The sequence below is a fragment of the Sceloporus undulatus genome, chromosome 5 (assembly GCF_019175285.1).
Source record: "Sceloporus undulatus isolate JIND9_A2432 ecotype Alabama chromosome 5, SceUnd_v1.1, whole genome shotgun sequence".
In the NCBI taxonomy this organism is placed as follows: Eukaryota; Metazoa; Chordata; class Lepidosauria; order Squamata; family Phrynosomatidae; genus Sceloporus; species Sceloporus undulatus.
The window spans coordinates 176,626,513-176,646,792 of record NC_056526.1 but is presented as its reverse complement, the minus strand read 5'-3'; the positions used below and the strand labels follow the sequence as shown (position 1 = coordinate 176,646,792).

Here is a 20,280-nt window from a genome sequence, read left to right as displayed (position 1 = left end):
TTGGCCAGTGAATCGCTTGTAATATGATCCAGCTAGTTGGGCCCTTCATTGATTTCTGTTTAACAATTTTCAATTGCAATAACTGGAATGAATATCTCCCCAACCATAGCTGGAGCTTGTCTTTAGGCATTTATCTTGTTTCATTTACATTTTATTGCTTTGATTCTCTTTCTGCTCATGTATGTATTCCAGACTGAGTTCCTGAGTAACCTCTTTTCTATTTCAAATTAGGCAGCTTAAACAGGGCCCAGCAGCTTTGAATATGCAGCTGCTTTGAAAGCCAGGGTAAGCCAAGTACAACCAGACATTGATGTCTTACTTGGCTTATGATTGCCAGTACCACCCCTCTGCATCTTGCTTTCTGTCTATATTAGATTTATGTCGTCCATCCTCCCACTGGATCTGTCATGCTTGCTGCATTTGTATTGTGCAAGCAACCTTCCACCCTCTTTTCATATGACCTTTACATAGCCTAACAGGACCTCTGACCTTGCCTCATCTCTCTTCTCTCCCCATCCTGTATTAAAAGTCAATGTTCTGCAAACACTGGTGGGTGGGGGGAGGATGAACGTCTAGCCATGACATGCCTCCATTAAACTCAATGAAGATACATAGCTGGACAAAAGGACTGGTGGATCACCCCTGAATAAAAGAGACATGTAAACTTGACCTTAATCTCACATTTGTTTTCTTTGGGGGTCGGGTGATCCTGGTATTTTTACAGAGCAGCCCCATGCTTACTTACTCAGAAGTAAATCCAAGGTCAGTGTGCAGGGGGTGCAACATTATTTCCTTATTTGTGGAAAGTAAGGGAGTTTTGCTTTAACTTTATGTCTTTAATTTGTAAAATAGAAAAACATGAGAATGAAAATATCTATGATCCACAGTGTGTTGTAAATAAATACATGCCAAAGTGATCTTTGCTTGATGAAATGGCATCTTTGCACAGTCTCTTTCCACCTTTCCTTCTTCTTGTGCCATTCAGTGTGAAAGCCCTCTGGCTGAACAACAGAAGAGATTACGGAACTGTTTTACTAGCAGTGGGGACTTTTTTCACCAGATGTAAATCTTTTTCATTTTGATTCCTTTTTAAAAAATAATCAGATAGTAGCATTTTGACTAGCTGCTTTTTCCATACTGAAAAGCAAGTGCTGAAAATTCACTTCGATTGTATTATTTCCCTGTTCACCCTGCATATGTCATTGGTTCTCAAACTTTAGTCCACCAAATATTTTAACTTCAGCTTCTAGATTCCTTTACCATAGGTCATGCTGGTTGGGGTTTTTGGAACATGAAGTCCAAAATATTCAAAGGGTCAAAGGTTGAAAACCAATGTCATATACCAATTGCTGTTTTAGACATAACCAACCAACCAGCAACTGGAGAAGTTCCAAAAAGCTTCAGTTTTGGCAGCATATCTGCAAACAAACTAACAAGCAAACAAACCAAACCAAAACAAACAAACAAAAAACCCAAAAGAACAATTCAACTCAACTCAGCTCCAAGCTATTGTTTTTTGCTCTTCCATTATCTACCTATTAGGTTCTCCTTGGATGCAGTGTGAGCATTATAGCTCCCGATTTCTGCTCTAGTTTGGATCATATTCTGAGCATGTCCCCTCCTACCCTTTGCTGGCCACAACCATAACATAGCTGTTTCTGTGGAGAAATTTTGCTTTTCAGAGGCTATCAGCGTAGCAGGTCAAGAATTAGAGAAAGCTTTTCATCTCTCCCTGTCACCATTTACTGTAGGTTGTTCCCAACATGGTTGTCCTATTAGGTGGATGTTGAGTTGTGGGGTCAATGAGAGAAAAGAGAATACAAAATAAAGGGGGATCCATTCCAAATCCATGTTCGAGCAAAAATACTGATATTTGAGAAAGTAGTTTTAGCTTATTTCCAAGGCTGCCTAAACTGAATCAGAGGTGATGTACTTTGAGGTGAACATGAGGGTGGCCCATCACTAGGAAGGATGAGGCAACTCTTAGGTATTGGCAGAAGACATGCAGTTCTTCCTCCTGACCTTCCCAGACATTTTTGTCCTATGGGAGGACTGGGCAGCATATGTCACACAGCCTGTCCTGGAATTCCTGCTAGCTCAAGAATGGCGGGGGCCATTATCTGACCACCAATGATGACATAAGATTAATCAGTCAGTCCTGTCAGTTTTCATACATGGAAGGTGGATGAAGTGCCATCTTGTCCCTAGAGACAATATTATGTTTTAGGTCAAGCCAGGCTTGGGAAGCTCTGATTTCAAACTTCGTCTCAGTGGCAAACTCAGCTGTAGGTGGGTCTGGACAAGTTATTTCCCCCAACCTCTTATCTGTAACAAGTGAGCCATAACATCAGCCCACCTTAGAGGTGTCTATAGGAATCAGAAGTGCTTAAAACACTTCAAAAGTGCTGCATCAGACACTTTCTTCATTTATGCTTTTCTATGTAGTTTTTCCCCACTTGTCATCTAAAATATTTACTGTACTTGTATTTGGGTTAATCTTTTGGAATGAGGGGATTGAGGCCAAAGGTGTTATGAGGGGTGCAGTACATTGCAATACTTTGTTAAGGGCAGCAGGATAAGTAGGCAAGTATCATGTTATGGATTTTAATGTCATTCTTCTCATCTTTAGGCTTTCATGGGCTTTCTGGAGCCCCTCAGGCACCTAATCTATGGAGGCAATTATTTCATTTTTGTTCAGGGTGGCCTTTACTGCATTAAACAATTAGTGATTGTCTATGTTTCTTTAGCCAATTAGCAATGGTTTAGGATTTGGCAAGAGATGAGGGAATTCTTTAATTTACCCCCATAAGATGAGGCTTTGTTCTGAAACCATGTGGTCACATGCAATTTCTATTTCAAATCCTTCCTTGTGTTCCTATCAGTTCAACCTTCTCTTTCTCTTCTTTCTCTCTTTTTCATTAAGGTTAGATGGAAGTTTCCTTTATTCTTCTTATTTTAATTAGGGTACCAGCTTAAAATTTCAATTTCTATGTAATATGGTCTCTTGAAGTGAGTGTGTATATTAATAATTATGTATGCCTATATGGATGTGTATGTTGTTTCATATTTTCTCTTTCACATGATAGGTCAATATAAAACTGTCACTCCTGGATATTGTTACTTTAATCCATAATGATCAATATTAAAGATTCAGCTGAATAGATTGAACTCGGGTGCCTTCTTTAATTAAAGCCAATTCATCCAAATTATACTTCCATGTTGTGCATACTAATTCCCTATTGTGCTGTTACTGGAAGAGGTTTCATATATAGGGTGAATTAAAGTCTAAAGAAAAAGAAACTTATAGTGCTTATTTTGCCTTTATCTGCCTTGCAATTATCATTCATATTCAAAAATACTTGAGATAGCGAAAGTTATGCTGCCTTTTTCAGCTCGGATGTTGTGTCAGAAAGGAAATTGTACAAGAACATTATGTGGTGCTTTCAACAAGATTTGTGCTGAAGTATGGCCACTCCCTATGCTTTTTAATCTGATTTTTCAATCTCTTCAGAATGTTTGGAGTTAGTTGAAATAAAGTTAGGACTGACGTCTTCCCACTACTACCTCATTACTTCTTTTCTGTGGAGAGCCTGGGGAAGATAGGTTGGGGAAGATAGGTTGGGGAACATAGCTGACCTTATAGTTAATGCTGAAGTGTGACTCCCATGATCTCTCACCACTGGTCTAGCAATGATAGGATTTACAGTCCCACAATATTCGGAAGGCCACATATTTCTCACCTCTGGTGTACAGCACATGATATAATAGTATTCTTGCTCTTTTTATCCATCTCCATTCTGTCAGCACCACTTCAGCTTGAATGCTGAGCAATTTTGTGATATTTTAGAGATTCTAATTGTCTAGCTTTGACTTTTGTTTGTATGCATGGAACTATATGATTATATTAAATATCTATCTATCTAGGTATGCATGGAACTATATGATTATATTAAATATCTATCTATCTAGGCATGCATAGAACTATATGATTATATTAAATATCTATCTATCCATCCATCCATAAGGTGAGATATAAATGTTTTAAATAAATAAATATATACATTTCATAGCAAAATGTAAACAGAGCAAAACTCCATCCTTTGTTTCTATGTGCTTCCAAATCACCTGTTGACTTTAGCAGCCCCATGAATTTCATAGGGTTTTCTTAGGCAAGGGATATTCAGAGGTGGTATTGCCAGTCCCTTCCTTGGAAACATATCTTACCACACTTGGCCTTCATTGGCGGTCTTCCATTCAGGTACTAACCATAGCTGATCTGCCTACCTTCTAAGAACTTTATCACACAGTGTTATGATGATGTTCCAGGAACCGAATGAGAACAGAACATAGTGAAGTTTACTGCACAGTATGGGTCCCATTGAGTTCCCATTCCGAGCTCAGTGTTCCAACAGCATTCCAGGGTGAAAATGATGAAAAATAGTTCTCAGAAAGATGGAACGTTATCATACCGTTACATGAAAAGTTAGTGCCGTAATCTTATCCATTCTTATATCTGTTCTGTCAGTCCTCATGTCCTGATTGGCTGAGACAATTTCCTCCTCTGCAGTCCTAGAGTGTCCAAAAAGCCTAATGTTCTTCCAAGTATGACACGGCGCCATGTCAACATGTAGGAATGATTTTCCTCAAAGCAGAAATGGTTCCCCCCCACATCATATTTAAACAAATGTTTACATGTGAATAGTTTTTTTTTATGGATATATATATATATATATATATACACACACACACACACATATGTGTGTGTGATATGTATATGCATGTATATCTATCTATCTGTATGTGTATATAAACATATATATGTGTGTGTGTGCGTTTGTGTGTGTGTGTGTTTATATATATATATATATATATATATATATAATTGATATTGATACATACATACATATATATTAATATAAAAATATAATCACAGATGTGTGTGTGTGTGTGTGTGTGTGTGTAGGATATATATATATGTATGTATGTATGTATGTACAGTGGTACCCCGGGATACGAAATCACCGCGTTACGAAATTTCCGGGATACGAAAAAATTAGATAGGAAAAAACTGTTCTGGGTTACGTTTTTTTTTTCGGCTGACGAAAAAATTTTTTGGTGCTTTTCGGCGCTTTTTCGCACGAAATCGCGGCTTCCAGCGCTAGCGGCTATGGCTTTTTCGGGTTGCGAAATCTTTCGGGTTACGAACGGCGCCGCGGAACGAATTAAATTCGTAACCCGGGGTACCACTGTATGTATCACACACATATACACAGAGGCATATGATATGATATGAGAATGTACTCAGCAAAAGCACCCCAAAGGGGGTGCTGTACATTATAATGTGTTCCTGTTACGTTATCATCCCGTTATTACTTCTCCAATGCGATGAGTCCCGTTCCTAGATTGTTCTGCCATGGAACATTTTTGTAACTCTATGGTAACGTTACAGGTACTGATGCCATAAAAGGTCTAAGACAAAATCTGATGCCTTTAGGGTATTTAGGCAAACTACTCTACGTCCAACTAATAAATATATAGGTTTCAGCCAATGAAAGAGAGGACAGCATCTAATGTGCAAGACCTTAATGGGGGTAGGCAGAATGCAGCCATGGATTGCATACAGTCCTCATGATAATTTTTCTCCACCCTAGGATACCTCCCCAGATCTTACCAATTCCCCTACTGAAAAATGGTTTTGTTGGACCAAAACCTGTTAGTTTCTCCCAGAGATGCAATTGTCCAATAAAACAAAGTGCAAGTTATCTCTAGAAGTGAATAGCTAGCCACTTCTAGTTTGGGATCCCCCCATTTTGGGGGGTAACACAGGTGGGAAATTGGTGCCAGAAACTCAGTGCAGGATTTCACTGATTTCTTCACCCCACTGTTGTTGTTGTTGTTTTTTAAAAAACCTATTTCGCACTAAGCAATACAGTTCAGTTTTGTTCTTTCACTATGAAACTACAGATTGCTGGGTGTTCTAATTAAATGGCTGATAATTAAAATATTTTCAGTCCCTTTGCTGCCTCCTGGCAGTCCCTCATTTTCAAAGTAATTTAACTATATATCTGGTAGAGTGAGAGTTCCTTTAAACCTTTGGTCTACTATGCTAGAGACCATGGTTACATTTCACCTTGTCATTTTTGTCTATAATTGCAAGAAGCAGCACATTATGAGTCCTCCCTAAGGACAATAAAACTGATTAAAAGGAGAGGAGCAACTAGCAAAAGTGCTATTCAAACACATAATTCTCCTGAGGTTTAGCAATGGCAATAATCTACAATCCAAGAGATGGAAGGAAATTTATTGGAAAGAATATATCTCGCCCTGCTCCTTTCTCTAAGTAGAGCCTGCAGAATGAGACACAAAGGCCAAATGTCTCTGTCTCTGTTTTTTATGTTAAGATCTGTTTAACTATTGGGTTGGGTTGGTGTTGTTTACTCTTCTTTTCACTCATTTGTTTATTTATTTATGGAAGTATCTGTGTCTTTTCTCCCTCTAGGTCTCAAGTCCAAAAGTATTACTGAGCTAGTCAAAGAAATCGCAAAAGAACAGTTTAAAGTTCTCCAGAGTGATATGCAAGAAACAATGGCCCAGATTTTCAGGATTGTATCTGGTCTGTCTGAAGATCTTGAGAACACCAAAGAACTGATCAAGAGTTTGAATGGTTCTCAGCAAAAACTTGTCACGGATATAGCAACTAGGCCTACAAGGATGGAAATCCAAGAGATAAGGAGCCAGATCCTACATATTGATCAAGACATCAGCTTTACATGTAACCAGCCAATCAAAGACCTTCAGGAAAAGCAAAGGTCGATAGAAGTTGCCTTGGAGCATCAAACTTCAAAGAGTGACATTTATTATGAATCACTGAACAAAACTCTGACTCAGATGAAAGAGGTGCATGAACAGCTCTTGTCAGCTGAACAGAGCTCAGACCAAAATTTGCCTACATCAAGTAAATCAGTGAGTGATAACCTTACTGATTACATGATTAGTCTACATGAGAAAGTGAAAACACAGAGTCTGATGGTTCTGCAGCTGTATGATGATCTCAGAGTCCAAGACAGCAAAATCAACAACCTCACGGTAACATTAGAGATCCAGAGAGACAGTCTGCAAGAAGAATGTGATGACATGTTGTCCAAATGCAGACAGAATTTCAAAATGCAACTGAAGGGCACAGAAGAAAATATGCATGCATTAAACAAAACAGTGGAGAATCTTGTGTTCCCCTTGAATGATAAGATGGACAGAATGAATGAGCAAATTAATGACCTCTGTTACGATATGGAGATCCTCCAACCTTTGATTGAGCAAGGAGTTCCTTTCAGCCTTACCTCAGATTATGAGCAGCAGATTGAAACAGAAGCTATAAACAGAAGGGTGGAAAATTTAACTAGTATTGTAACAGGAGTAAACTCTACTATTCAAGAACTCACCAACAGTCAGAAAGATCTTAAAAATGAAGCTCAGGCTTACAAGGAAATCTCAGAGAGGCGTATTAATGAATGTTTTGCTTTAGTGGAGGATGGCATAAACAAGGCAATGACAGTTATGAACGAGGCCATTGATTCTATCCAGGATAACTATGTCCTGAAAGAAACTTTGAGTGTCTTCAGAAATGAAACAGAAGCCTGCTGCAATGGGGCAGAGAAGGTGGAAAGCATATTAACACTAGTACCTCAGTTCCAACAAATGAATGAATCCCTTCAGATACTAATCAGTGAAAACCACAAACTTGACTTTACTTCAAAAAGAATTCGTACTCCTTCAGAGCCTTCATCTGATAAAAACATCATTCCTCATCTAAGCCCAGTTTATTATGATCAAAGCAAAACATCTTTAACTTTACAAGAGCGTCAACAAGGTACAGGGCACTCTGAGCAGAAACCATTGTATCCCATGCAGGAAAATGAAGATCCTGAAGTTCGCTTGCAGGCTGTGGAAGCAAAAATAAACAAGTTTTTGGCAAATAACTGCATCTCAGTAAGAAATGTCAAAACTGCTGCAACAGAAAATGAGAAAGTGGTCTCAGGACAGCTTCAGGCCCTGAGTTCTAGAATCAGAGCACTTGAAGCCAAATCTATACGGTTCTCTCTGAGCATCCCTCTCTTAAACAAAACTGCCTACGAAGCTCGGAGCTTGTGTCAGGATGTCTCTGGAAGCATTCAAGCCATGAATGCCAGCATTCCCAGACAGATGAAACTTGTACATCCAGATACTTTGCTGTTTCAGAAAGGCATGGAAGAGCTCACTGAATCCATACTGGAGGTCAAAGCAGGAGTTATCCTGTCCAATCTAACCTGGTATGTAGACAAGTCCCTAGCTGATGCAGTAGACAATATTATGAAACGTCTGAAGGCAACTCCTGCAATTTCTAAGAAACCACTGCCAGCAAAAAAGATACCAGTGAATACTGCTGGAAATCAAGCAGGACGGAGTCAGAGAAACACAGATACTACTCTAGAAGCAGGTAATGCATTTTAATATTACTACTGGTAGTGATGGTTTCTAAAAAAATCATTTAGCTGGTTTGGGGTGCCTGGCTTGTAATGTTTGGATGCATTTGCTTTATATGTTTTTCCTTAGCTCAGAAAAAAATTGAGATTTTGCATTCATGTTAAAAAGTAGATATAACTTAAAATAGATAACCCCTATATCTGTTTCCAGTCCAGATCTTGGACATCACTTTGGACTGGACACCAAATAATCTTGGAGAGAGGGTTTTTACTCTCTTTTGTCTGACTGCAAACCAAAGGGTAGTGAAAATATAAGCTAGAGACATAGTTTGTAAAGCCTGCAAGAAAAGCCTTACTGTGTGTTATTGTTTGGTTGCTTTGGTTTGGAAGACTTTCCAACACTTGTCTGAACAAGTTCTAGAAGTTTACAACTTTATTTTTTGGGGAAGCATTGCTAAGATTATCCAGGTCTCCCTGCAGCCTTAGATATTTTATTGGAGGCATTTCCTTCACTCTGTTTAAACTAAGATTAATGTCAAAGACAAAAAGAAAATGAACAAAAATCAGACAGAAATCCTGGACAAAACACATGGGCACTTAAACCAATCTAATACAGTGCAACCAAGAGTATATTTGGAACCTATAGGGTGGGACTAGTACTTATGGAAATGGCTGTAACTTGTGGTAGATCAGATACTTCTTATGCAAAAAGGGCTCCAGCAAGCACTACCCCTATATATGTTGAATGGTGACTAGGGAATTTGGATTCCAGAGAGACATTGATAATCAAACTCGTATAGGTATTATCAGGGCTTTACATAGTTCCCCAGCAAGCCTCTTAATAGGAGCCTACAGCATGAAGGCAAGGGGAGTCTGGAGGTGGTACTGAGTTAATTCACTGTGCCTTAATTGACTGTTTCATTGGGCTATGGGGTTATTAAATAGTATTGTTAAGTGAATAAGCCTGAGATTGGCATTTTGGTCACATATTTAGTAGAGGGGCAATTGGGTTTGCTTTGTGCAAGGGCTGAGAAAACCTGGGATCCTGTTTCAATCCAGACCAAACTGGCATTAGCAACTGTCATTCTGAGATCCTGTTTTAAATGTTTTTAAAAAGAAATGGCTTTGATGAAACAACATTGTTTGGTGCACAATAAGGTAAATTGGTGAACAGCAAAGGCATTTTCTTTCTTTTATATCCCCTGTTGTCTTTTTCGTTATTTCCATTCCTTCCAGCTCACTGCCCACGCTCAAGGCATGCCTAAAGTCAAGTGCTTGCAGTTCATCTGATAATCAAGCACGCAAGAAGTTTAAAGTGGATTTAGGCTTCAATAATATTTCCACTTTATTTCATAAATGGCCGCTTACTCGTTCTCCCTTAAACCCCTGGAAGCATGTGCTTTGTGCAGTAGTGAAACTGCAGAAGTCAGCAGCTCTGCTGAATGAAGTGCCTTGGCCTTTTGGCCAGCTAGATTCTATTTTTCTACATGAAACTGACTATATTTCAGTCAGATATGGTCCTTTACAATGGATGGCTTTGCCAGCAACATTTATATGACAAACTGATTTCAAAGAGGCTGAGAAACATGAATGGTGTGAACATTTGAAATGGCCTTACAGACCATCAGTCCATTTAACCCATGAGAGCAGCTATTCTCAAACCTTTGGTCCTTTTATTGTTTTAGAATTTTATTTATTAAAACATTTATACCCCACCCTGCTTCAGAGATCACGGGTTGGCTTACAAACAGCATTAAAACAAGTTACACAATTTAAAGCAATCAAATAATTGACTTAACTAAAAGCAAATAAAATTTCAAGACTAAGTTAAAAACAGATTTTAAAGATTTAAAAAGGTTTTAAAGTTATGTGCACCACATTTAGGATGATTTGGATTTTTGTTCATCTTTAGGATGAGTTAATGAGGCCCAAAGATTTTGATTATCAGTCATGTTTTGACATGGAACCTAAAAAACATGAGTGTTGGCACCAATTGGTCCTTCAGTGGGAGAGCATTTCACAGTTTGGGTGCCTCAGCTCAGAAGGTCCTGCCCCATGTCCCAACCCAGTGTATTGACCTCACTGGTGGGACACGAAGGAGCCCTTCTCAGCAGATCTTAATCCTTGGGCAAGCACATATGGGGAAAGATAGTCCCTCAAATATTGAGGTCCCAAGCTGTTCAGGGCTTTAAATGTCAGCACACTGAAAAGTCATCATATTGAATTCAGACTGAAAATGTATTGGCAGTCAGTGCAATTTTGGACATATGATATGCTATCTACTTGGTACTCCAGTCAGCAGTCAAACTGCTGCTATGAGTCTTCCTCTACTGTGGCTTAGTTGTCTCTGTCCTGGACCTTTGGCCATGCTGGCTGGAGCTTCTGAGAGTTGAAGAACTGCACTGGAATAATTACTGACTGCTTCTCACTTCTAAACCAGTCCATTTTCCCAGATGTGCTTCCAGTTTAAATATCGGTCTGTCTCTCAGAGAGACATGGATGTAATAAATCTGTTTTGAAAGCATACTGGAAAGATAATTGAGGGCCCTCCCCTTTAAAGATGCAGCCAGAGCCTCAAGAGAGCTACTGTTGGGGGTAAGTGAGGCCCACAGAATCCCTTTCAGCTTTAAACATAATTTCTGGCATGTGGTATTTGGAGCACCAAGGCTTTCATTGCTGCTTTGTTGTTCAGTGCCAAAAGCACCTCGGTGAACATTTTTTGCACTTTGGGTTTTAATTGCTAAAGATTGATTGTTATCCTAATTCAGTTTGACTCTCCATGCTTCAACTTTGCATATTCAGTGTAATAGGGCGGGAGACAGATGAAAGGAGTTTTTGTTGTTGTTTGTAATTTAGAACAGCAGAAAGCATCAGACATGGATATTCTCTGTCTATGAAGAAATGAAGCAGCTGTAACCTCAGTAGTTTCTTATTGCCCACTGTACTAACAGGCCTCAAAAACTGACCTTTTGTTAATGGACGAGAGAACAGTACATGCCCCATCAGCTCATTTAGTCTTCAGGTCCTTTTATGGAATGGGCAAAAATACCCAGTTCAGCTGTCTTTGAAGCCCAAGCAAACCGAAATATCTTTAATCATTATTTCTTTGGCTTTGAATCTGACTATTGAAGCAGAAGCAATGAGGATCCTTTGTTTACAAAGCACTGAGCTGGGATGTGCAACATCAGTCATCTCAAGGGCAGGCACATGATGTAGTTACCACCTGGATGAAGTTAAGGAGATATGGGCCAGCTCAGTGCTTTGATGGGAGGCTGTCTGGGAATTCCATGATGGAAGAAAGGTGGGGATGTAAATTTAAGAGATCATACCACATGATGCTAAGGCACCCTTTCATCCTTTTTATCCTGGAGAGAAGTGACCAGTGGAGTCCCACAGGGCTCAGTCCTGGGTCCAGTACTGTTCAACATCTTTATCAATGACTTGGAGGAAAAAATTGGGGGAATACTTATCAAATTTGCAGATGACACCAAATTAGGAGGAATAGCTAATACTCCAGAGGACAGGATCAACATTCAAAATGACCTGAATAGACTAGAAAGCTGGGCCACAGGTAACAGAATGAACTTCAACAGGGAGAAATGTAAGGTACTGCACTTAGGGCGAAAAAATGAAATGCACAGATATAGGATGGGGGACACCTGGCTTAAGGAGACAACATGTGAAAGGGATCTAGGAGTCCAAGTAGACCACAAGTTGAACATGAGTCAACAGTGCGATGTGGCAGCTAACAAGGCCAATGCGATTTTAGGCTTCATCAATAGAAGTATAGTGTCTAGATCAAGGGAAGTAATAGTGCCAATATATTCTGCTCTGGTCAGGCCCCACCTGGAATATTGTGTCCAGTTCTGGGTGCCACAATTCAAAAAAAACATTGAGAAACTGGAGCGTGTCCAAAGCAGGGCGACTAAAATGGTGAAAGGTCTGGAAACCATGCCCTATGAGGAACGCCTTAGGGAGCTGGGTATGTTTAGCCTGGAGAAAAGAAGGTTAAGAGGTGATATGATAGCCCTATTTAAATATTTGAAAGGATGTCATATTGAGGAGGGAGCAAGCTTGTTTTCTGCTGCTCCAGAGACTAGGACCCAGAGCAATGGATGCAAGCTGCAGGAAAAGAGATTCCACCTCAACATTAGGAGGAAGTTCCTGACAGTAAGGGCTGTTCGACAGTGGAACACACTTCCTAGGAGTGTAGTGGAGTCTCCCTCCTTGGAGGTCTTCAAACGGAGGCTGGATGGCCATCTGTCGGGGATGCTTTGATCTGGATTTCCTGCATGGCAGGGGGTTGGACTGGATGGCCCTTGTGGTCTCTTCCAACTCTATGATTCTATGATTTTATGATTCACTCTTTCTGCAGTGCAAAAAAGAGGCTTCTTTTTGTGCCAGTAAGGCCAGATCAGGACATGGCATCAAGCTGCTCTAAAGGGTTAGTCTGTTGAGCCCTTTAATTAAAAAAACATAACTTGTCCTAAGTCTCCAGCACTGCTATGTATAGATTACAGCACTGCAAGGTGAAGTGCTTCTGCCCATTGTTCTGTCCCTGTCCCCATCCCAATCCATAGAATTCTGTGGCCACTGAGCATGTCCATTTCTCACTGGGTTGTTGGAGAAGATTTCTCCCTTTAAGGTTCTCTCTGCCATGAAGACTTTTCATACTTCTACAAGCATGAGAATTCCCTTAGACTCCCATTTGAGCATGCATGATACCATTTTGGTTACACAACTATCCATGCTCATCTACAGATTTTAGAAATATAGGCGGGTTACAGACGGGCAAAAAGGGGTGTGTTCATGATGTCATGAAGGTAGAGCCTTCAGACGGCTCTTACCTGAATGCCGCCATGAACACGCCACCTGCACGCCCCAAGCGGGAAGAAGCGGCATTAAAAAGGTGTTGCTTTTCCCCGCTTCTTTTCTATATAGTGCGCAGCTGCGCATCCGCCAGCCGGCAAAAGAAAAAAAAAGCCCCGTTTTTGGCCGCCCGTGCGGAAGCTGCCTCTCTCTTTGCGGCATCCTCCGAGGTGGCGGTATGGAAAATGCGGGTCAGAAACGGCCCCAGGTGAGGCGTCTTCACTGCTCCCCATGTGGAAGCCCCATACACCTGAGCCACGCCCCCGGGGCGTGCGGTCTGGAGGCTCCGTATTCAGCAGAATACACTTCCAAGACGTCTTCCCCTGCCCATCTGTATCCCGCCATAGGGTATGATGTGATGATATTTGCATCCCAGTTTGGTTGAAATGGATGAGGCTACCAAAGTGGTTGAGTCAAAGAAGGAAACAGAATGGAAACACATGGAGTCTATAGTCAAGGATCATCACTTCTGTTGCCTTCCACTCTGGCTCATTTTAGACTTTCATCCCAGGATGTGAAATTATGCCCTGCATGTGCAAGTAGAGTCAGGCTGAGAAGCCCATTCCATGTGGTCTGAGCTGCTCATCCTGTTCTGTGTACAGAGATCAAGCAGGGAAGTGTAACATTACAAGCTCCCCTGACTTGTTTTTTGCAATATGTCTAGGATGATCACATTCAAATATTCCACTTTGAACATTGCTTTGGGCAAAATAAGGAAACAAGTTAGGCTCTTGAAGGATCCCTTCTTCCTCCTTGAAAAGTGTTGCTGTCATGTATAAACTTTATAATGGACTTCCACTGGAGAGTCCTTCAGAAGAGCTCTTAAGATAGAGATCCGTACAGCCCTTCAGTTGGTTTTGTACAAAACAGTACTAGAGCTTGGAAAACTTACTTTTTTGGACTACAGCTCCCAGAATTCCCCAACCAACTTGGATACTTAGATGAAGAGATCCTGTTCAATGCCAGAGTCAGCAGAGATGATCCAGTGGCTGTTCTGGTTAACATGAGGCATAGTGTGCACTAGACGCATCACTAGGGGGATGCAGTGGTGTGGCCCACACAAGGTGACACCCCAGATGGGGGGTGACACCTGGTCAGACACTCTCCCCCACGTTCCCCCTGTGCCATCCCCACATTCCCCCTTGCTTGCTCCCATCCACTCCACCATCCCTGTGTGCATTCCCTCTGTGATGTCTGTGCACTCCCACCCACCCCACATCAGGAAAAGGATGAGACAGCATGAGGGCAGGGAGCGCATACTGCCTCCTGAAGTCCCACCCCCGGAAGCTTCAACACCCCACACTGGGTGACACCCAGTGCAGGGACATCACTGGTGTCGACATGCTAACTAGCCTTTAAACTAGCCCACAGTGTTGAGGGGAACCACTTGCATAATGGGATATATTGATATCTTTGTACACAAGCATGCAAACAGTACAGTTATCTGGGTAACCAGAAGCTATGCATGTGTAATGCCTCCTCAGGATTCTGGCCTTAATTTTTCCAAGCTCTGAGTAGGGCAGGTGATACTAAAGCTTTGAATATGAATTGCAGACGTCAAGCAGTAGAAGCTCAAAAGAGATAAAACCCACTCCTCTATCCATCCCAAGTACACTTAGGATGTGCTACACTTAGTAGATTCTATACTTAGCTCCTTAAAGCCTGAGGATCTAGCTTAATATAATAACATTCATTTATAATGACATTTCCACCAAAGGGGAGAATATCAAACACATATAATAAAAAACACACAACTCTATAAAATACTAAAATAATACTGTATGGTTATATACTAAAACAAACTCCTTATCAGTCATTAGCCATCTCAGTAACCTTAGGCGCAGTCAGCAACTCAGCAATCCTGAGAATCAAAGAGGAAGGTCTTCAGTCCTTTTTAAAGTGAATAAGCCAAAGGTGCAAAGTAAGACTTTTCATAAATGCAGAGCCAGATCCTGAAAGGCCTGCAGCCTTGATGAAATCATATGTGTTGGTGGAACTGCCAATAATCCTTTTCCTGGAGATCCTAAATTCCTAGATGATACATAACGTGCCAGCTGAGCTTCCAGATTTTGGGGGGGGGGGGCAGGTGGGGGAGGTTAAAGTACAGGGGCTTACATACCAGGATCAAAAGTTGTATTAAGGCCTGGACCAAACTGGTAGTCAGTAGGGGAATTTACAACTGAAAAGACATGTGAATATTTGGGGATATTTAAAACAAACTGAACAGGACTGTTTTGGATTAAAACCGGAGGAGTAAGAGAGCAGGAAGTCAAACCTGCCAGTAGGCTATTACAATAGACAAGGAAATGGGCAGTCTTGATAATAAAAAAACTAAAGATCCTATGAATATTACAGAGATGGAAATTACATGTTTTAGCAGTTGCTAAAGGAAAAATAGGGAAAATGACTTCAAGGTTCCTGGCAACTAAGACAAAAACTAATGTGTAACACTGTAAACAGATTTAAGGGCATGAAAGTGGGTCAGGCCAATACAACCAGGATCTCTGTTTTAACCATGTCCAGCTTGCTGTGGAGTCTGAGCAATGGAGTACTAGAATCATGAAAGCTCAGTAGACTGTCCACACACCAAGTTCCTGCAGTCCAAAACTCTGCCATATTCAAGAAGCTAATATCTGTACCAAAGGATAATGACCTTTTTAGCTAGCCAAGCTTCAATGTTTTGAAAGTCTAGGGTTTCCAGTCGAGATTAACCTTTGCCCACATGTGCCTGTTGGATATTTTGGGCAATCTATAATTTCTAATTGTGGTAGTTTAGGATTGATAGAAGCTGTAATTCAAAGCATTTAAGTTTGGTAGCATTGCCCCTTCTGTTACTGATTTTTGAACTGCACTCATATACTGCTTTATCCCAGGCGTTATGTAGTGATAGATGGAATCCAGTGTGTCAGGGACAGGAAGATGGAAGAAAATAATTACTGAAGTCAGACAGAAACTTAGGTCTGTTGGAGTCCATAAGCCTCATCCGTCTAACCTCGGTTAAGGAAGGGGGCACTTTGTACAAAGCACACAAAGCTTTGCATTCAGCCTGGCGAACTCAAATTCATCACCCTCGAAGTGCTGTGACGGAAGGCAATGGCATCTGAAATGACTGGGCTGGAAATTAAAGATAGCTCCGAGTGCTGATGAAGTGCCTGTGAAAAGAGGCAATTCCACACATCTGCCGGCAATCAGCACTTATTCTGAAACACCCTTTTCATCACCCATACCTACCTACCCCTTGAGCATTCTTGGGCTATTCTTTCAAAGACTCTGAGAGGCTGGCCTACTTGGCAATCTTGTCGCACGAACATGCACACTCCTATTGTCACTTGCTTGGAAGTCTGAAGAGCGGAGCGTGTTGAATAGTCTCTGGTAATTCAATTTGTCTAATCCCTAGATGATAGAGAACAGTGATTTGCAGAGGACAGTTCAAGGAGTGGGGAGAGAAGGGAGGAGGAACACGGATGCCTCTCTGACTCTTAGACCCAATTTATGCATGCAGAGGAATTAAGTGATAACACTGTGCCTTGACTCTTCTAATTCAGGATAGGAATGGTTACAATTTATGTCCATGCGCACATGCATCTAGCATCTGTCTGTCTGTCTGTCTGTCTGTCTGTCTGTCATCTCCTATGTTAATAAACCCAAACAGGATCATACACACACACAAGAGACAGTATATTTTTCCTTTTTTGGGAATTAAGACAGAAATCTTAACTAAAGCAGCTGTTCCCAAATCAAGGTGAAATGAAAGGATTATTCGTTCTCAAAAACTTAAGGAGACATGGTTAGGACCTGTTAATCTAGACTACAGTGGGCCCTCTGGGGTTAGGGACACAGGACTCCCATGAACATGGACAAACCAGATGTAAAAAAACCACTTTTCAACCTGAGAAAACACCTCTCTAGGAATCTTTAACTCCTCCAGTGCAACTCTATAGTCAATATCTGCCATAAATTGACCATTGAATTACACTGGAGACCTACAAATAACTAGAAATGTGTTTTCTCTAGTAAGCTCTATGTCCTGCAGCACAACTCTATGATGAATTTGCAGCTGAGTTGTACTAGAGGTCCTAGAGATTCCTAAAAGATGATTTTAATCAAATACACAAATAATCAAATCTGCAAAAGTCAAAGCAGCAAATGTGCTTCTAACCAGAAGGTGGATACAGAGCAGAATTTGAGTCCTGGTACTACAACTGGGAGGGAAAGAGAAAGTAAGTACATAGACTCCCCTTCCCCCAGATAATCTTTGCAAGTTGCAGCAACATAATGGATTAAAATTTGCAAATTGTATAAAACTGGTCCACTATTTGCTGTGCCAGAGATCTGCAAACAGCCCTATACCCTTCAATAGAACAAAACCCAGAAAAACTGGAGAAATGACAACTGGAGATTCGAGCCAGACCCTAAGATCTGACAACCCTACCAGACTAAGAAGAAGTGAGGGAGGGAGAAAGAAAGAGAAAGAGATTAAATTCATCCTGAACACTCCCAGAATCCTAGTGGCTGGAATGGCTTTAGAATTATGTTGTCCAAAAGGTCACTTTTCCTAGCTGGGTTGTGTTTTTTTATATACATACGTACATACATACATACATGAGACAGATTCTGCTAACAGACTCAATGTAAAACACAGCACAAAATAAAGAAGGAAAATCCACCTATGCTTGAGCCCCATAGGAAATAATGTGGCTCATGCATGTGGTGGAGCGGGGTGTGTGTGCATCAACTATCCACATCAAAAATCAGACAGATAATCACATAGTGCTGGGAACGCTTCCCTGAACAGGATGTTTTTAACTCAGATTTAAAAGTTGTCAATGAAGTGGAGACCCGTGTTGTGGGAGAAGGTTCCAGGAGTGAGGGGCAGCAAGTGGAAGGGACGAATCCAGGATGGGGCAGTGGAGTCTAGGCTGGGACAGAATGGAGGGTACAAGTGGGAATCTGAGGAGAAAGAAGTTCAGATAAATACAGAGGGGCCGCCCATGCAGGGCTTTAAAGGTTAACAGAAGCTATACTGAATACGGAGGGAAAGGGGACCAGTGAAGGGATGATAATAAAGGGAAAACATGGTCAAAGCGGCCAGTTGATGTAATGATGTGTGCACTGAATGCTGAATGGAAATTAAAGATGAAGATGAGAGAGAGGAAGCCCTGCCAGAAGGAGGTTGCAGTATCTAGTCGGGAGTGACCAGAGCCTGGACCAGAGTCTTAGCAGTAGAGGCCGAGAGAATGGACGGATTTTGGCAATTTGTAAAGGAAGAATCTAAGGCTTTGTGGCTGAATGGGGGATGAAAGACAGAGAGGAATCAAAAGTGAAACCAAGACTGTGGGCTTTCTGACCAGTCAATAGAGGTTTGTTGTTGACGGAAACAGAAAAGGAGTATTGAGAGAGGCTTAGGTGGAAAGATAAGAGTTCTGTCTTGGACATGTTGAGCTTCAAACCCGATGTGCATCACTGAGAGACAGCTGTAAGACAAGATGAAACTTGCAGTTCAAGACTTGGAAGAGAAGGTCGAGTGGAAAGATAGCCGAGTGTCATCAGCATAGAGATGATAGGAAAATCAAAAGACTGATAAGTTTTCCTAGGGACAATGTATAGAGAGAACAGAAGGGGACTCAAAACAGAACCCTGAGGAACTCCAATAGATAGGGGAACAGAGGACGAAGTCTGACCACATGTGACCACTGCAAATGATCTATCTTAGGCTGTTACAGACAGCCAAAATAAAGCTGCTTCGAGTCACAGTGGAGGTATGGTGTTTCAATTATGCATGCATCCTAAGAGTCCAGAGTCGCACCAAAGCCACACTCCAGTCCTTAGGGCTGAATGTGGCTTTGGTGCGACTTCTGGACTCTTAGGACCCGTGCATCATTGAAAACACCATACCACCACTGTGTCTCGAAGCAGCTTTTATTTGGCTGTCTCGTAACAGGCTTAGAAATGACTCCTTGCAGATGAGGAATGTATTTTCTTTCACTAGTGTGAAAACTGCAGAAATGCCCTGTTAGCATAGCATAGTGATGTTAAAGGCCAACTTGGAATGCCTCTGTTTTCATGCCAAAATAAGCTGCCCAGTTGCACTTTTCCATGGCTTAACATATTGCTGAAGGCTATATCCTGTCTGTTGTACTGATTGCATACTTTACTCTGTTTTAAAAAGTCACAAAGATATCTGTTAAGAGTATTGATGGGGGACATAGGGCCTGAATGGAGAGGCCAAAATAAAGCTGCTTCGGGTCACTTTGGATGTATGCTGTTAAATGACACATGCATCTTAAGAGGCCAGAAACTACGCCAAAGTGTGTCCAGTCCTTATGGGGAAAAAAGGCATGGTTTGGACACGCTTCCGGCCTCTTAGGACGCATGCATCATTTAAAGAGCATAGCTCCAAGTGTCCGAAGCCAGCTTTATTTTGGCCTGCCTGTTCAGGTCCATATTTACTTTATTAGCCCTTCAAGTGAGCCTCAGAAAGCTCTGTACAATGGAAGATATGTTTATTATATGGTTATTGGAGTCCAAGTGCACATGGATATGGAGGGCAAAATTGTCTAACACTTTCTCTTCGAGGAAGTAGAATCATGAGAATTTCAGTATCCACAAGCTAGACAACACTGTCAGTAAGACACTAAATGTATACACACTTGTAAACAAGCATCAGGTTGGGAAGTAGGGAAAGAAAGACAAAATTTTAACTGCAAAATTCTTCAATTTAGTTTTCTGCTTTTGCCATGGACTACTTTCATGGTTTTGGGCAAGACTTTCAAAAGCAGTTTTCCATCTGCAAAATAGGAACAGAATTGGAAACCTCTTAGTGGTATATAAATGAATAGCAAAGCAGTGATGATCAGGCATGCAGGCCTGGATCAAGTGTTTCCTTTCTGTGAGGAAGGGGAATGTGGGCCCTACGGTCCCTTGTCTGTCTTCAAAAACCCCCCATTTTAAA

The 20,280-nt window shown here is 41.2% G+C and overlaps 1 protein-coding gene across 1 annotated transcript in view; it reads left to right on the top strand.

Moving 5' to 3' along the window:
* The window catches only part of MMRN1 (multimerin 1), an 83,319-nt gene that overhangs the window by 52,733 nt on the left and 10,306 nt on the right, over window positions 1-20,280 (top strand). Inside the window, 1 exon segment of the mRNA XM_042469709.1 lies at window positions 6,500-8,478. Coding sequence (XP_042325643.1) covers window positions 6,500-8,478 — 1,979 coding nt within the window.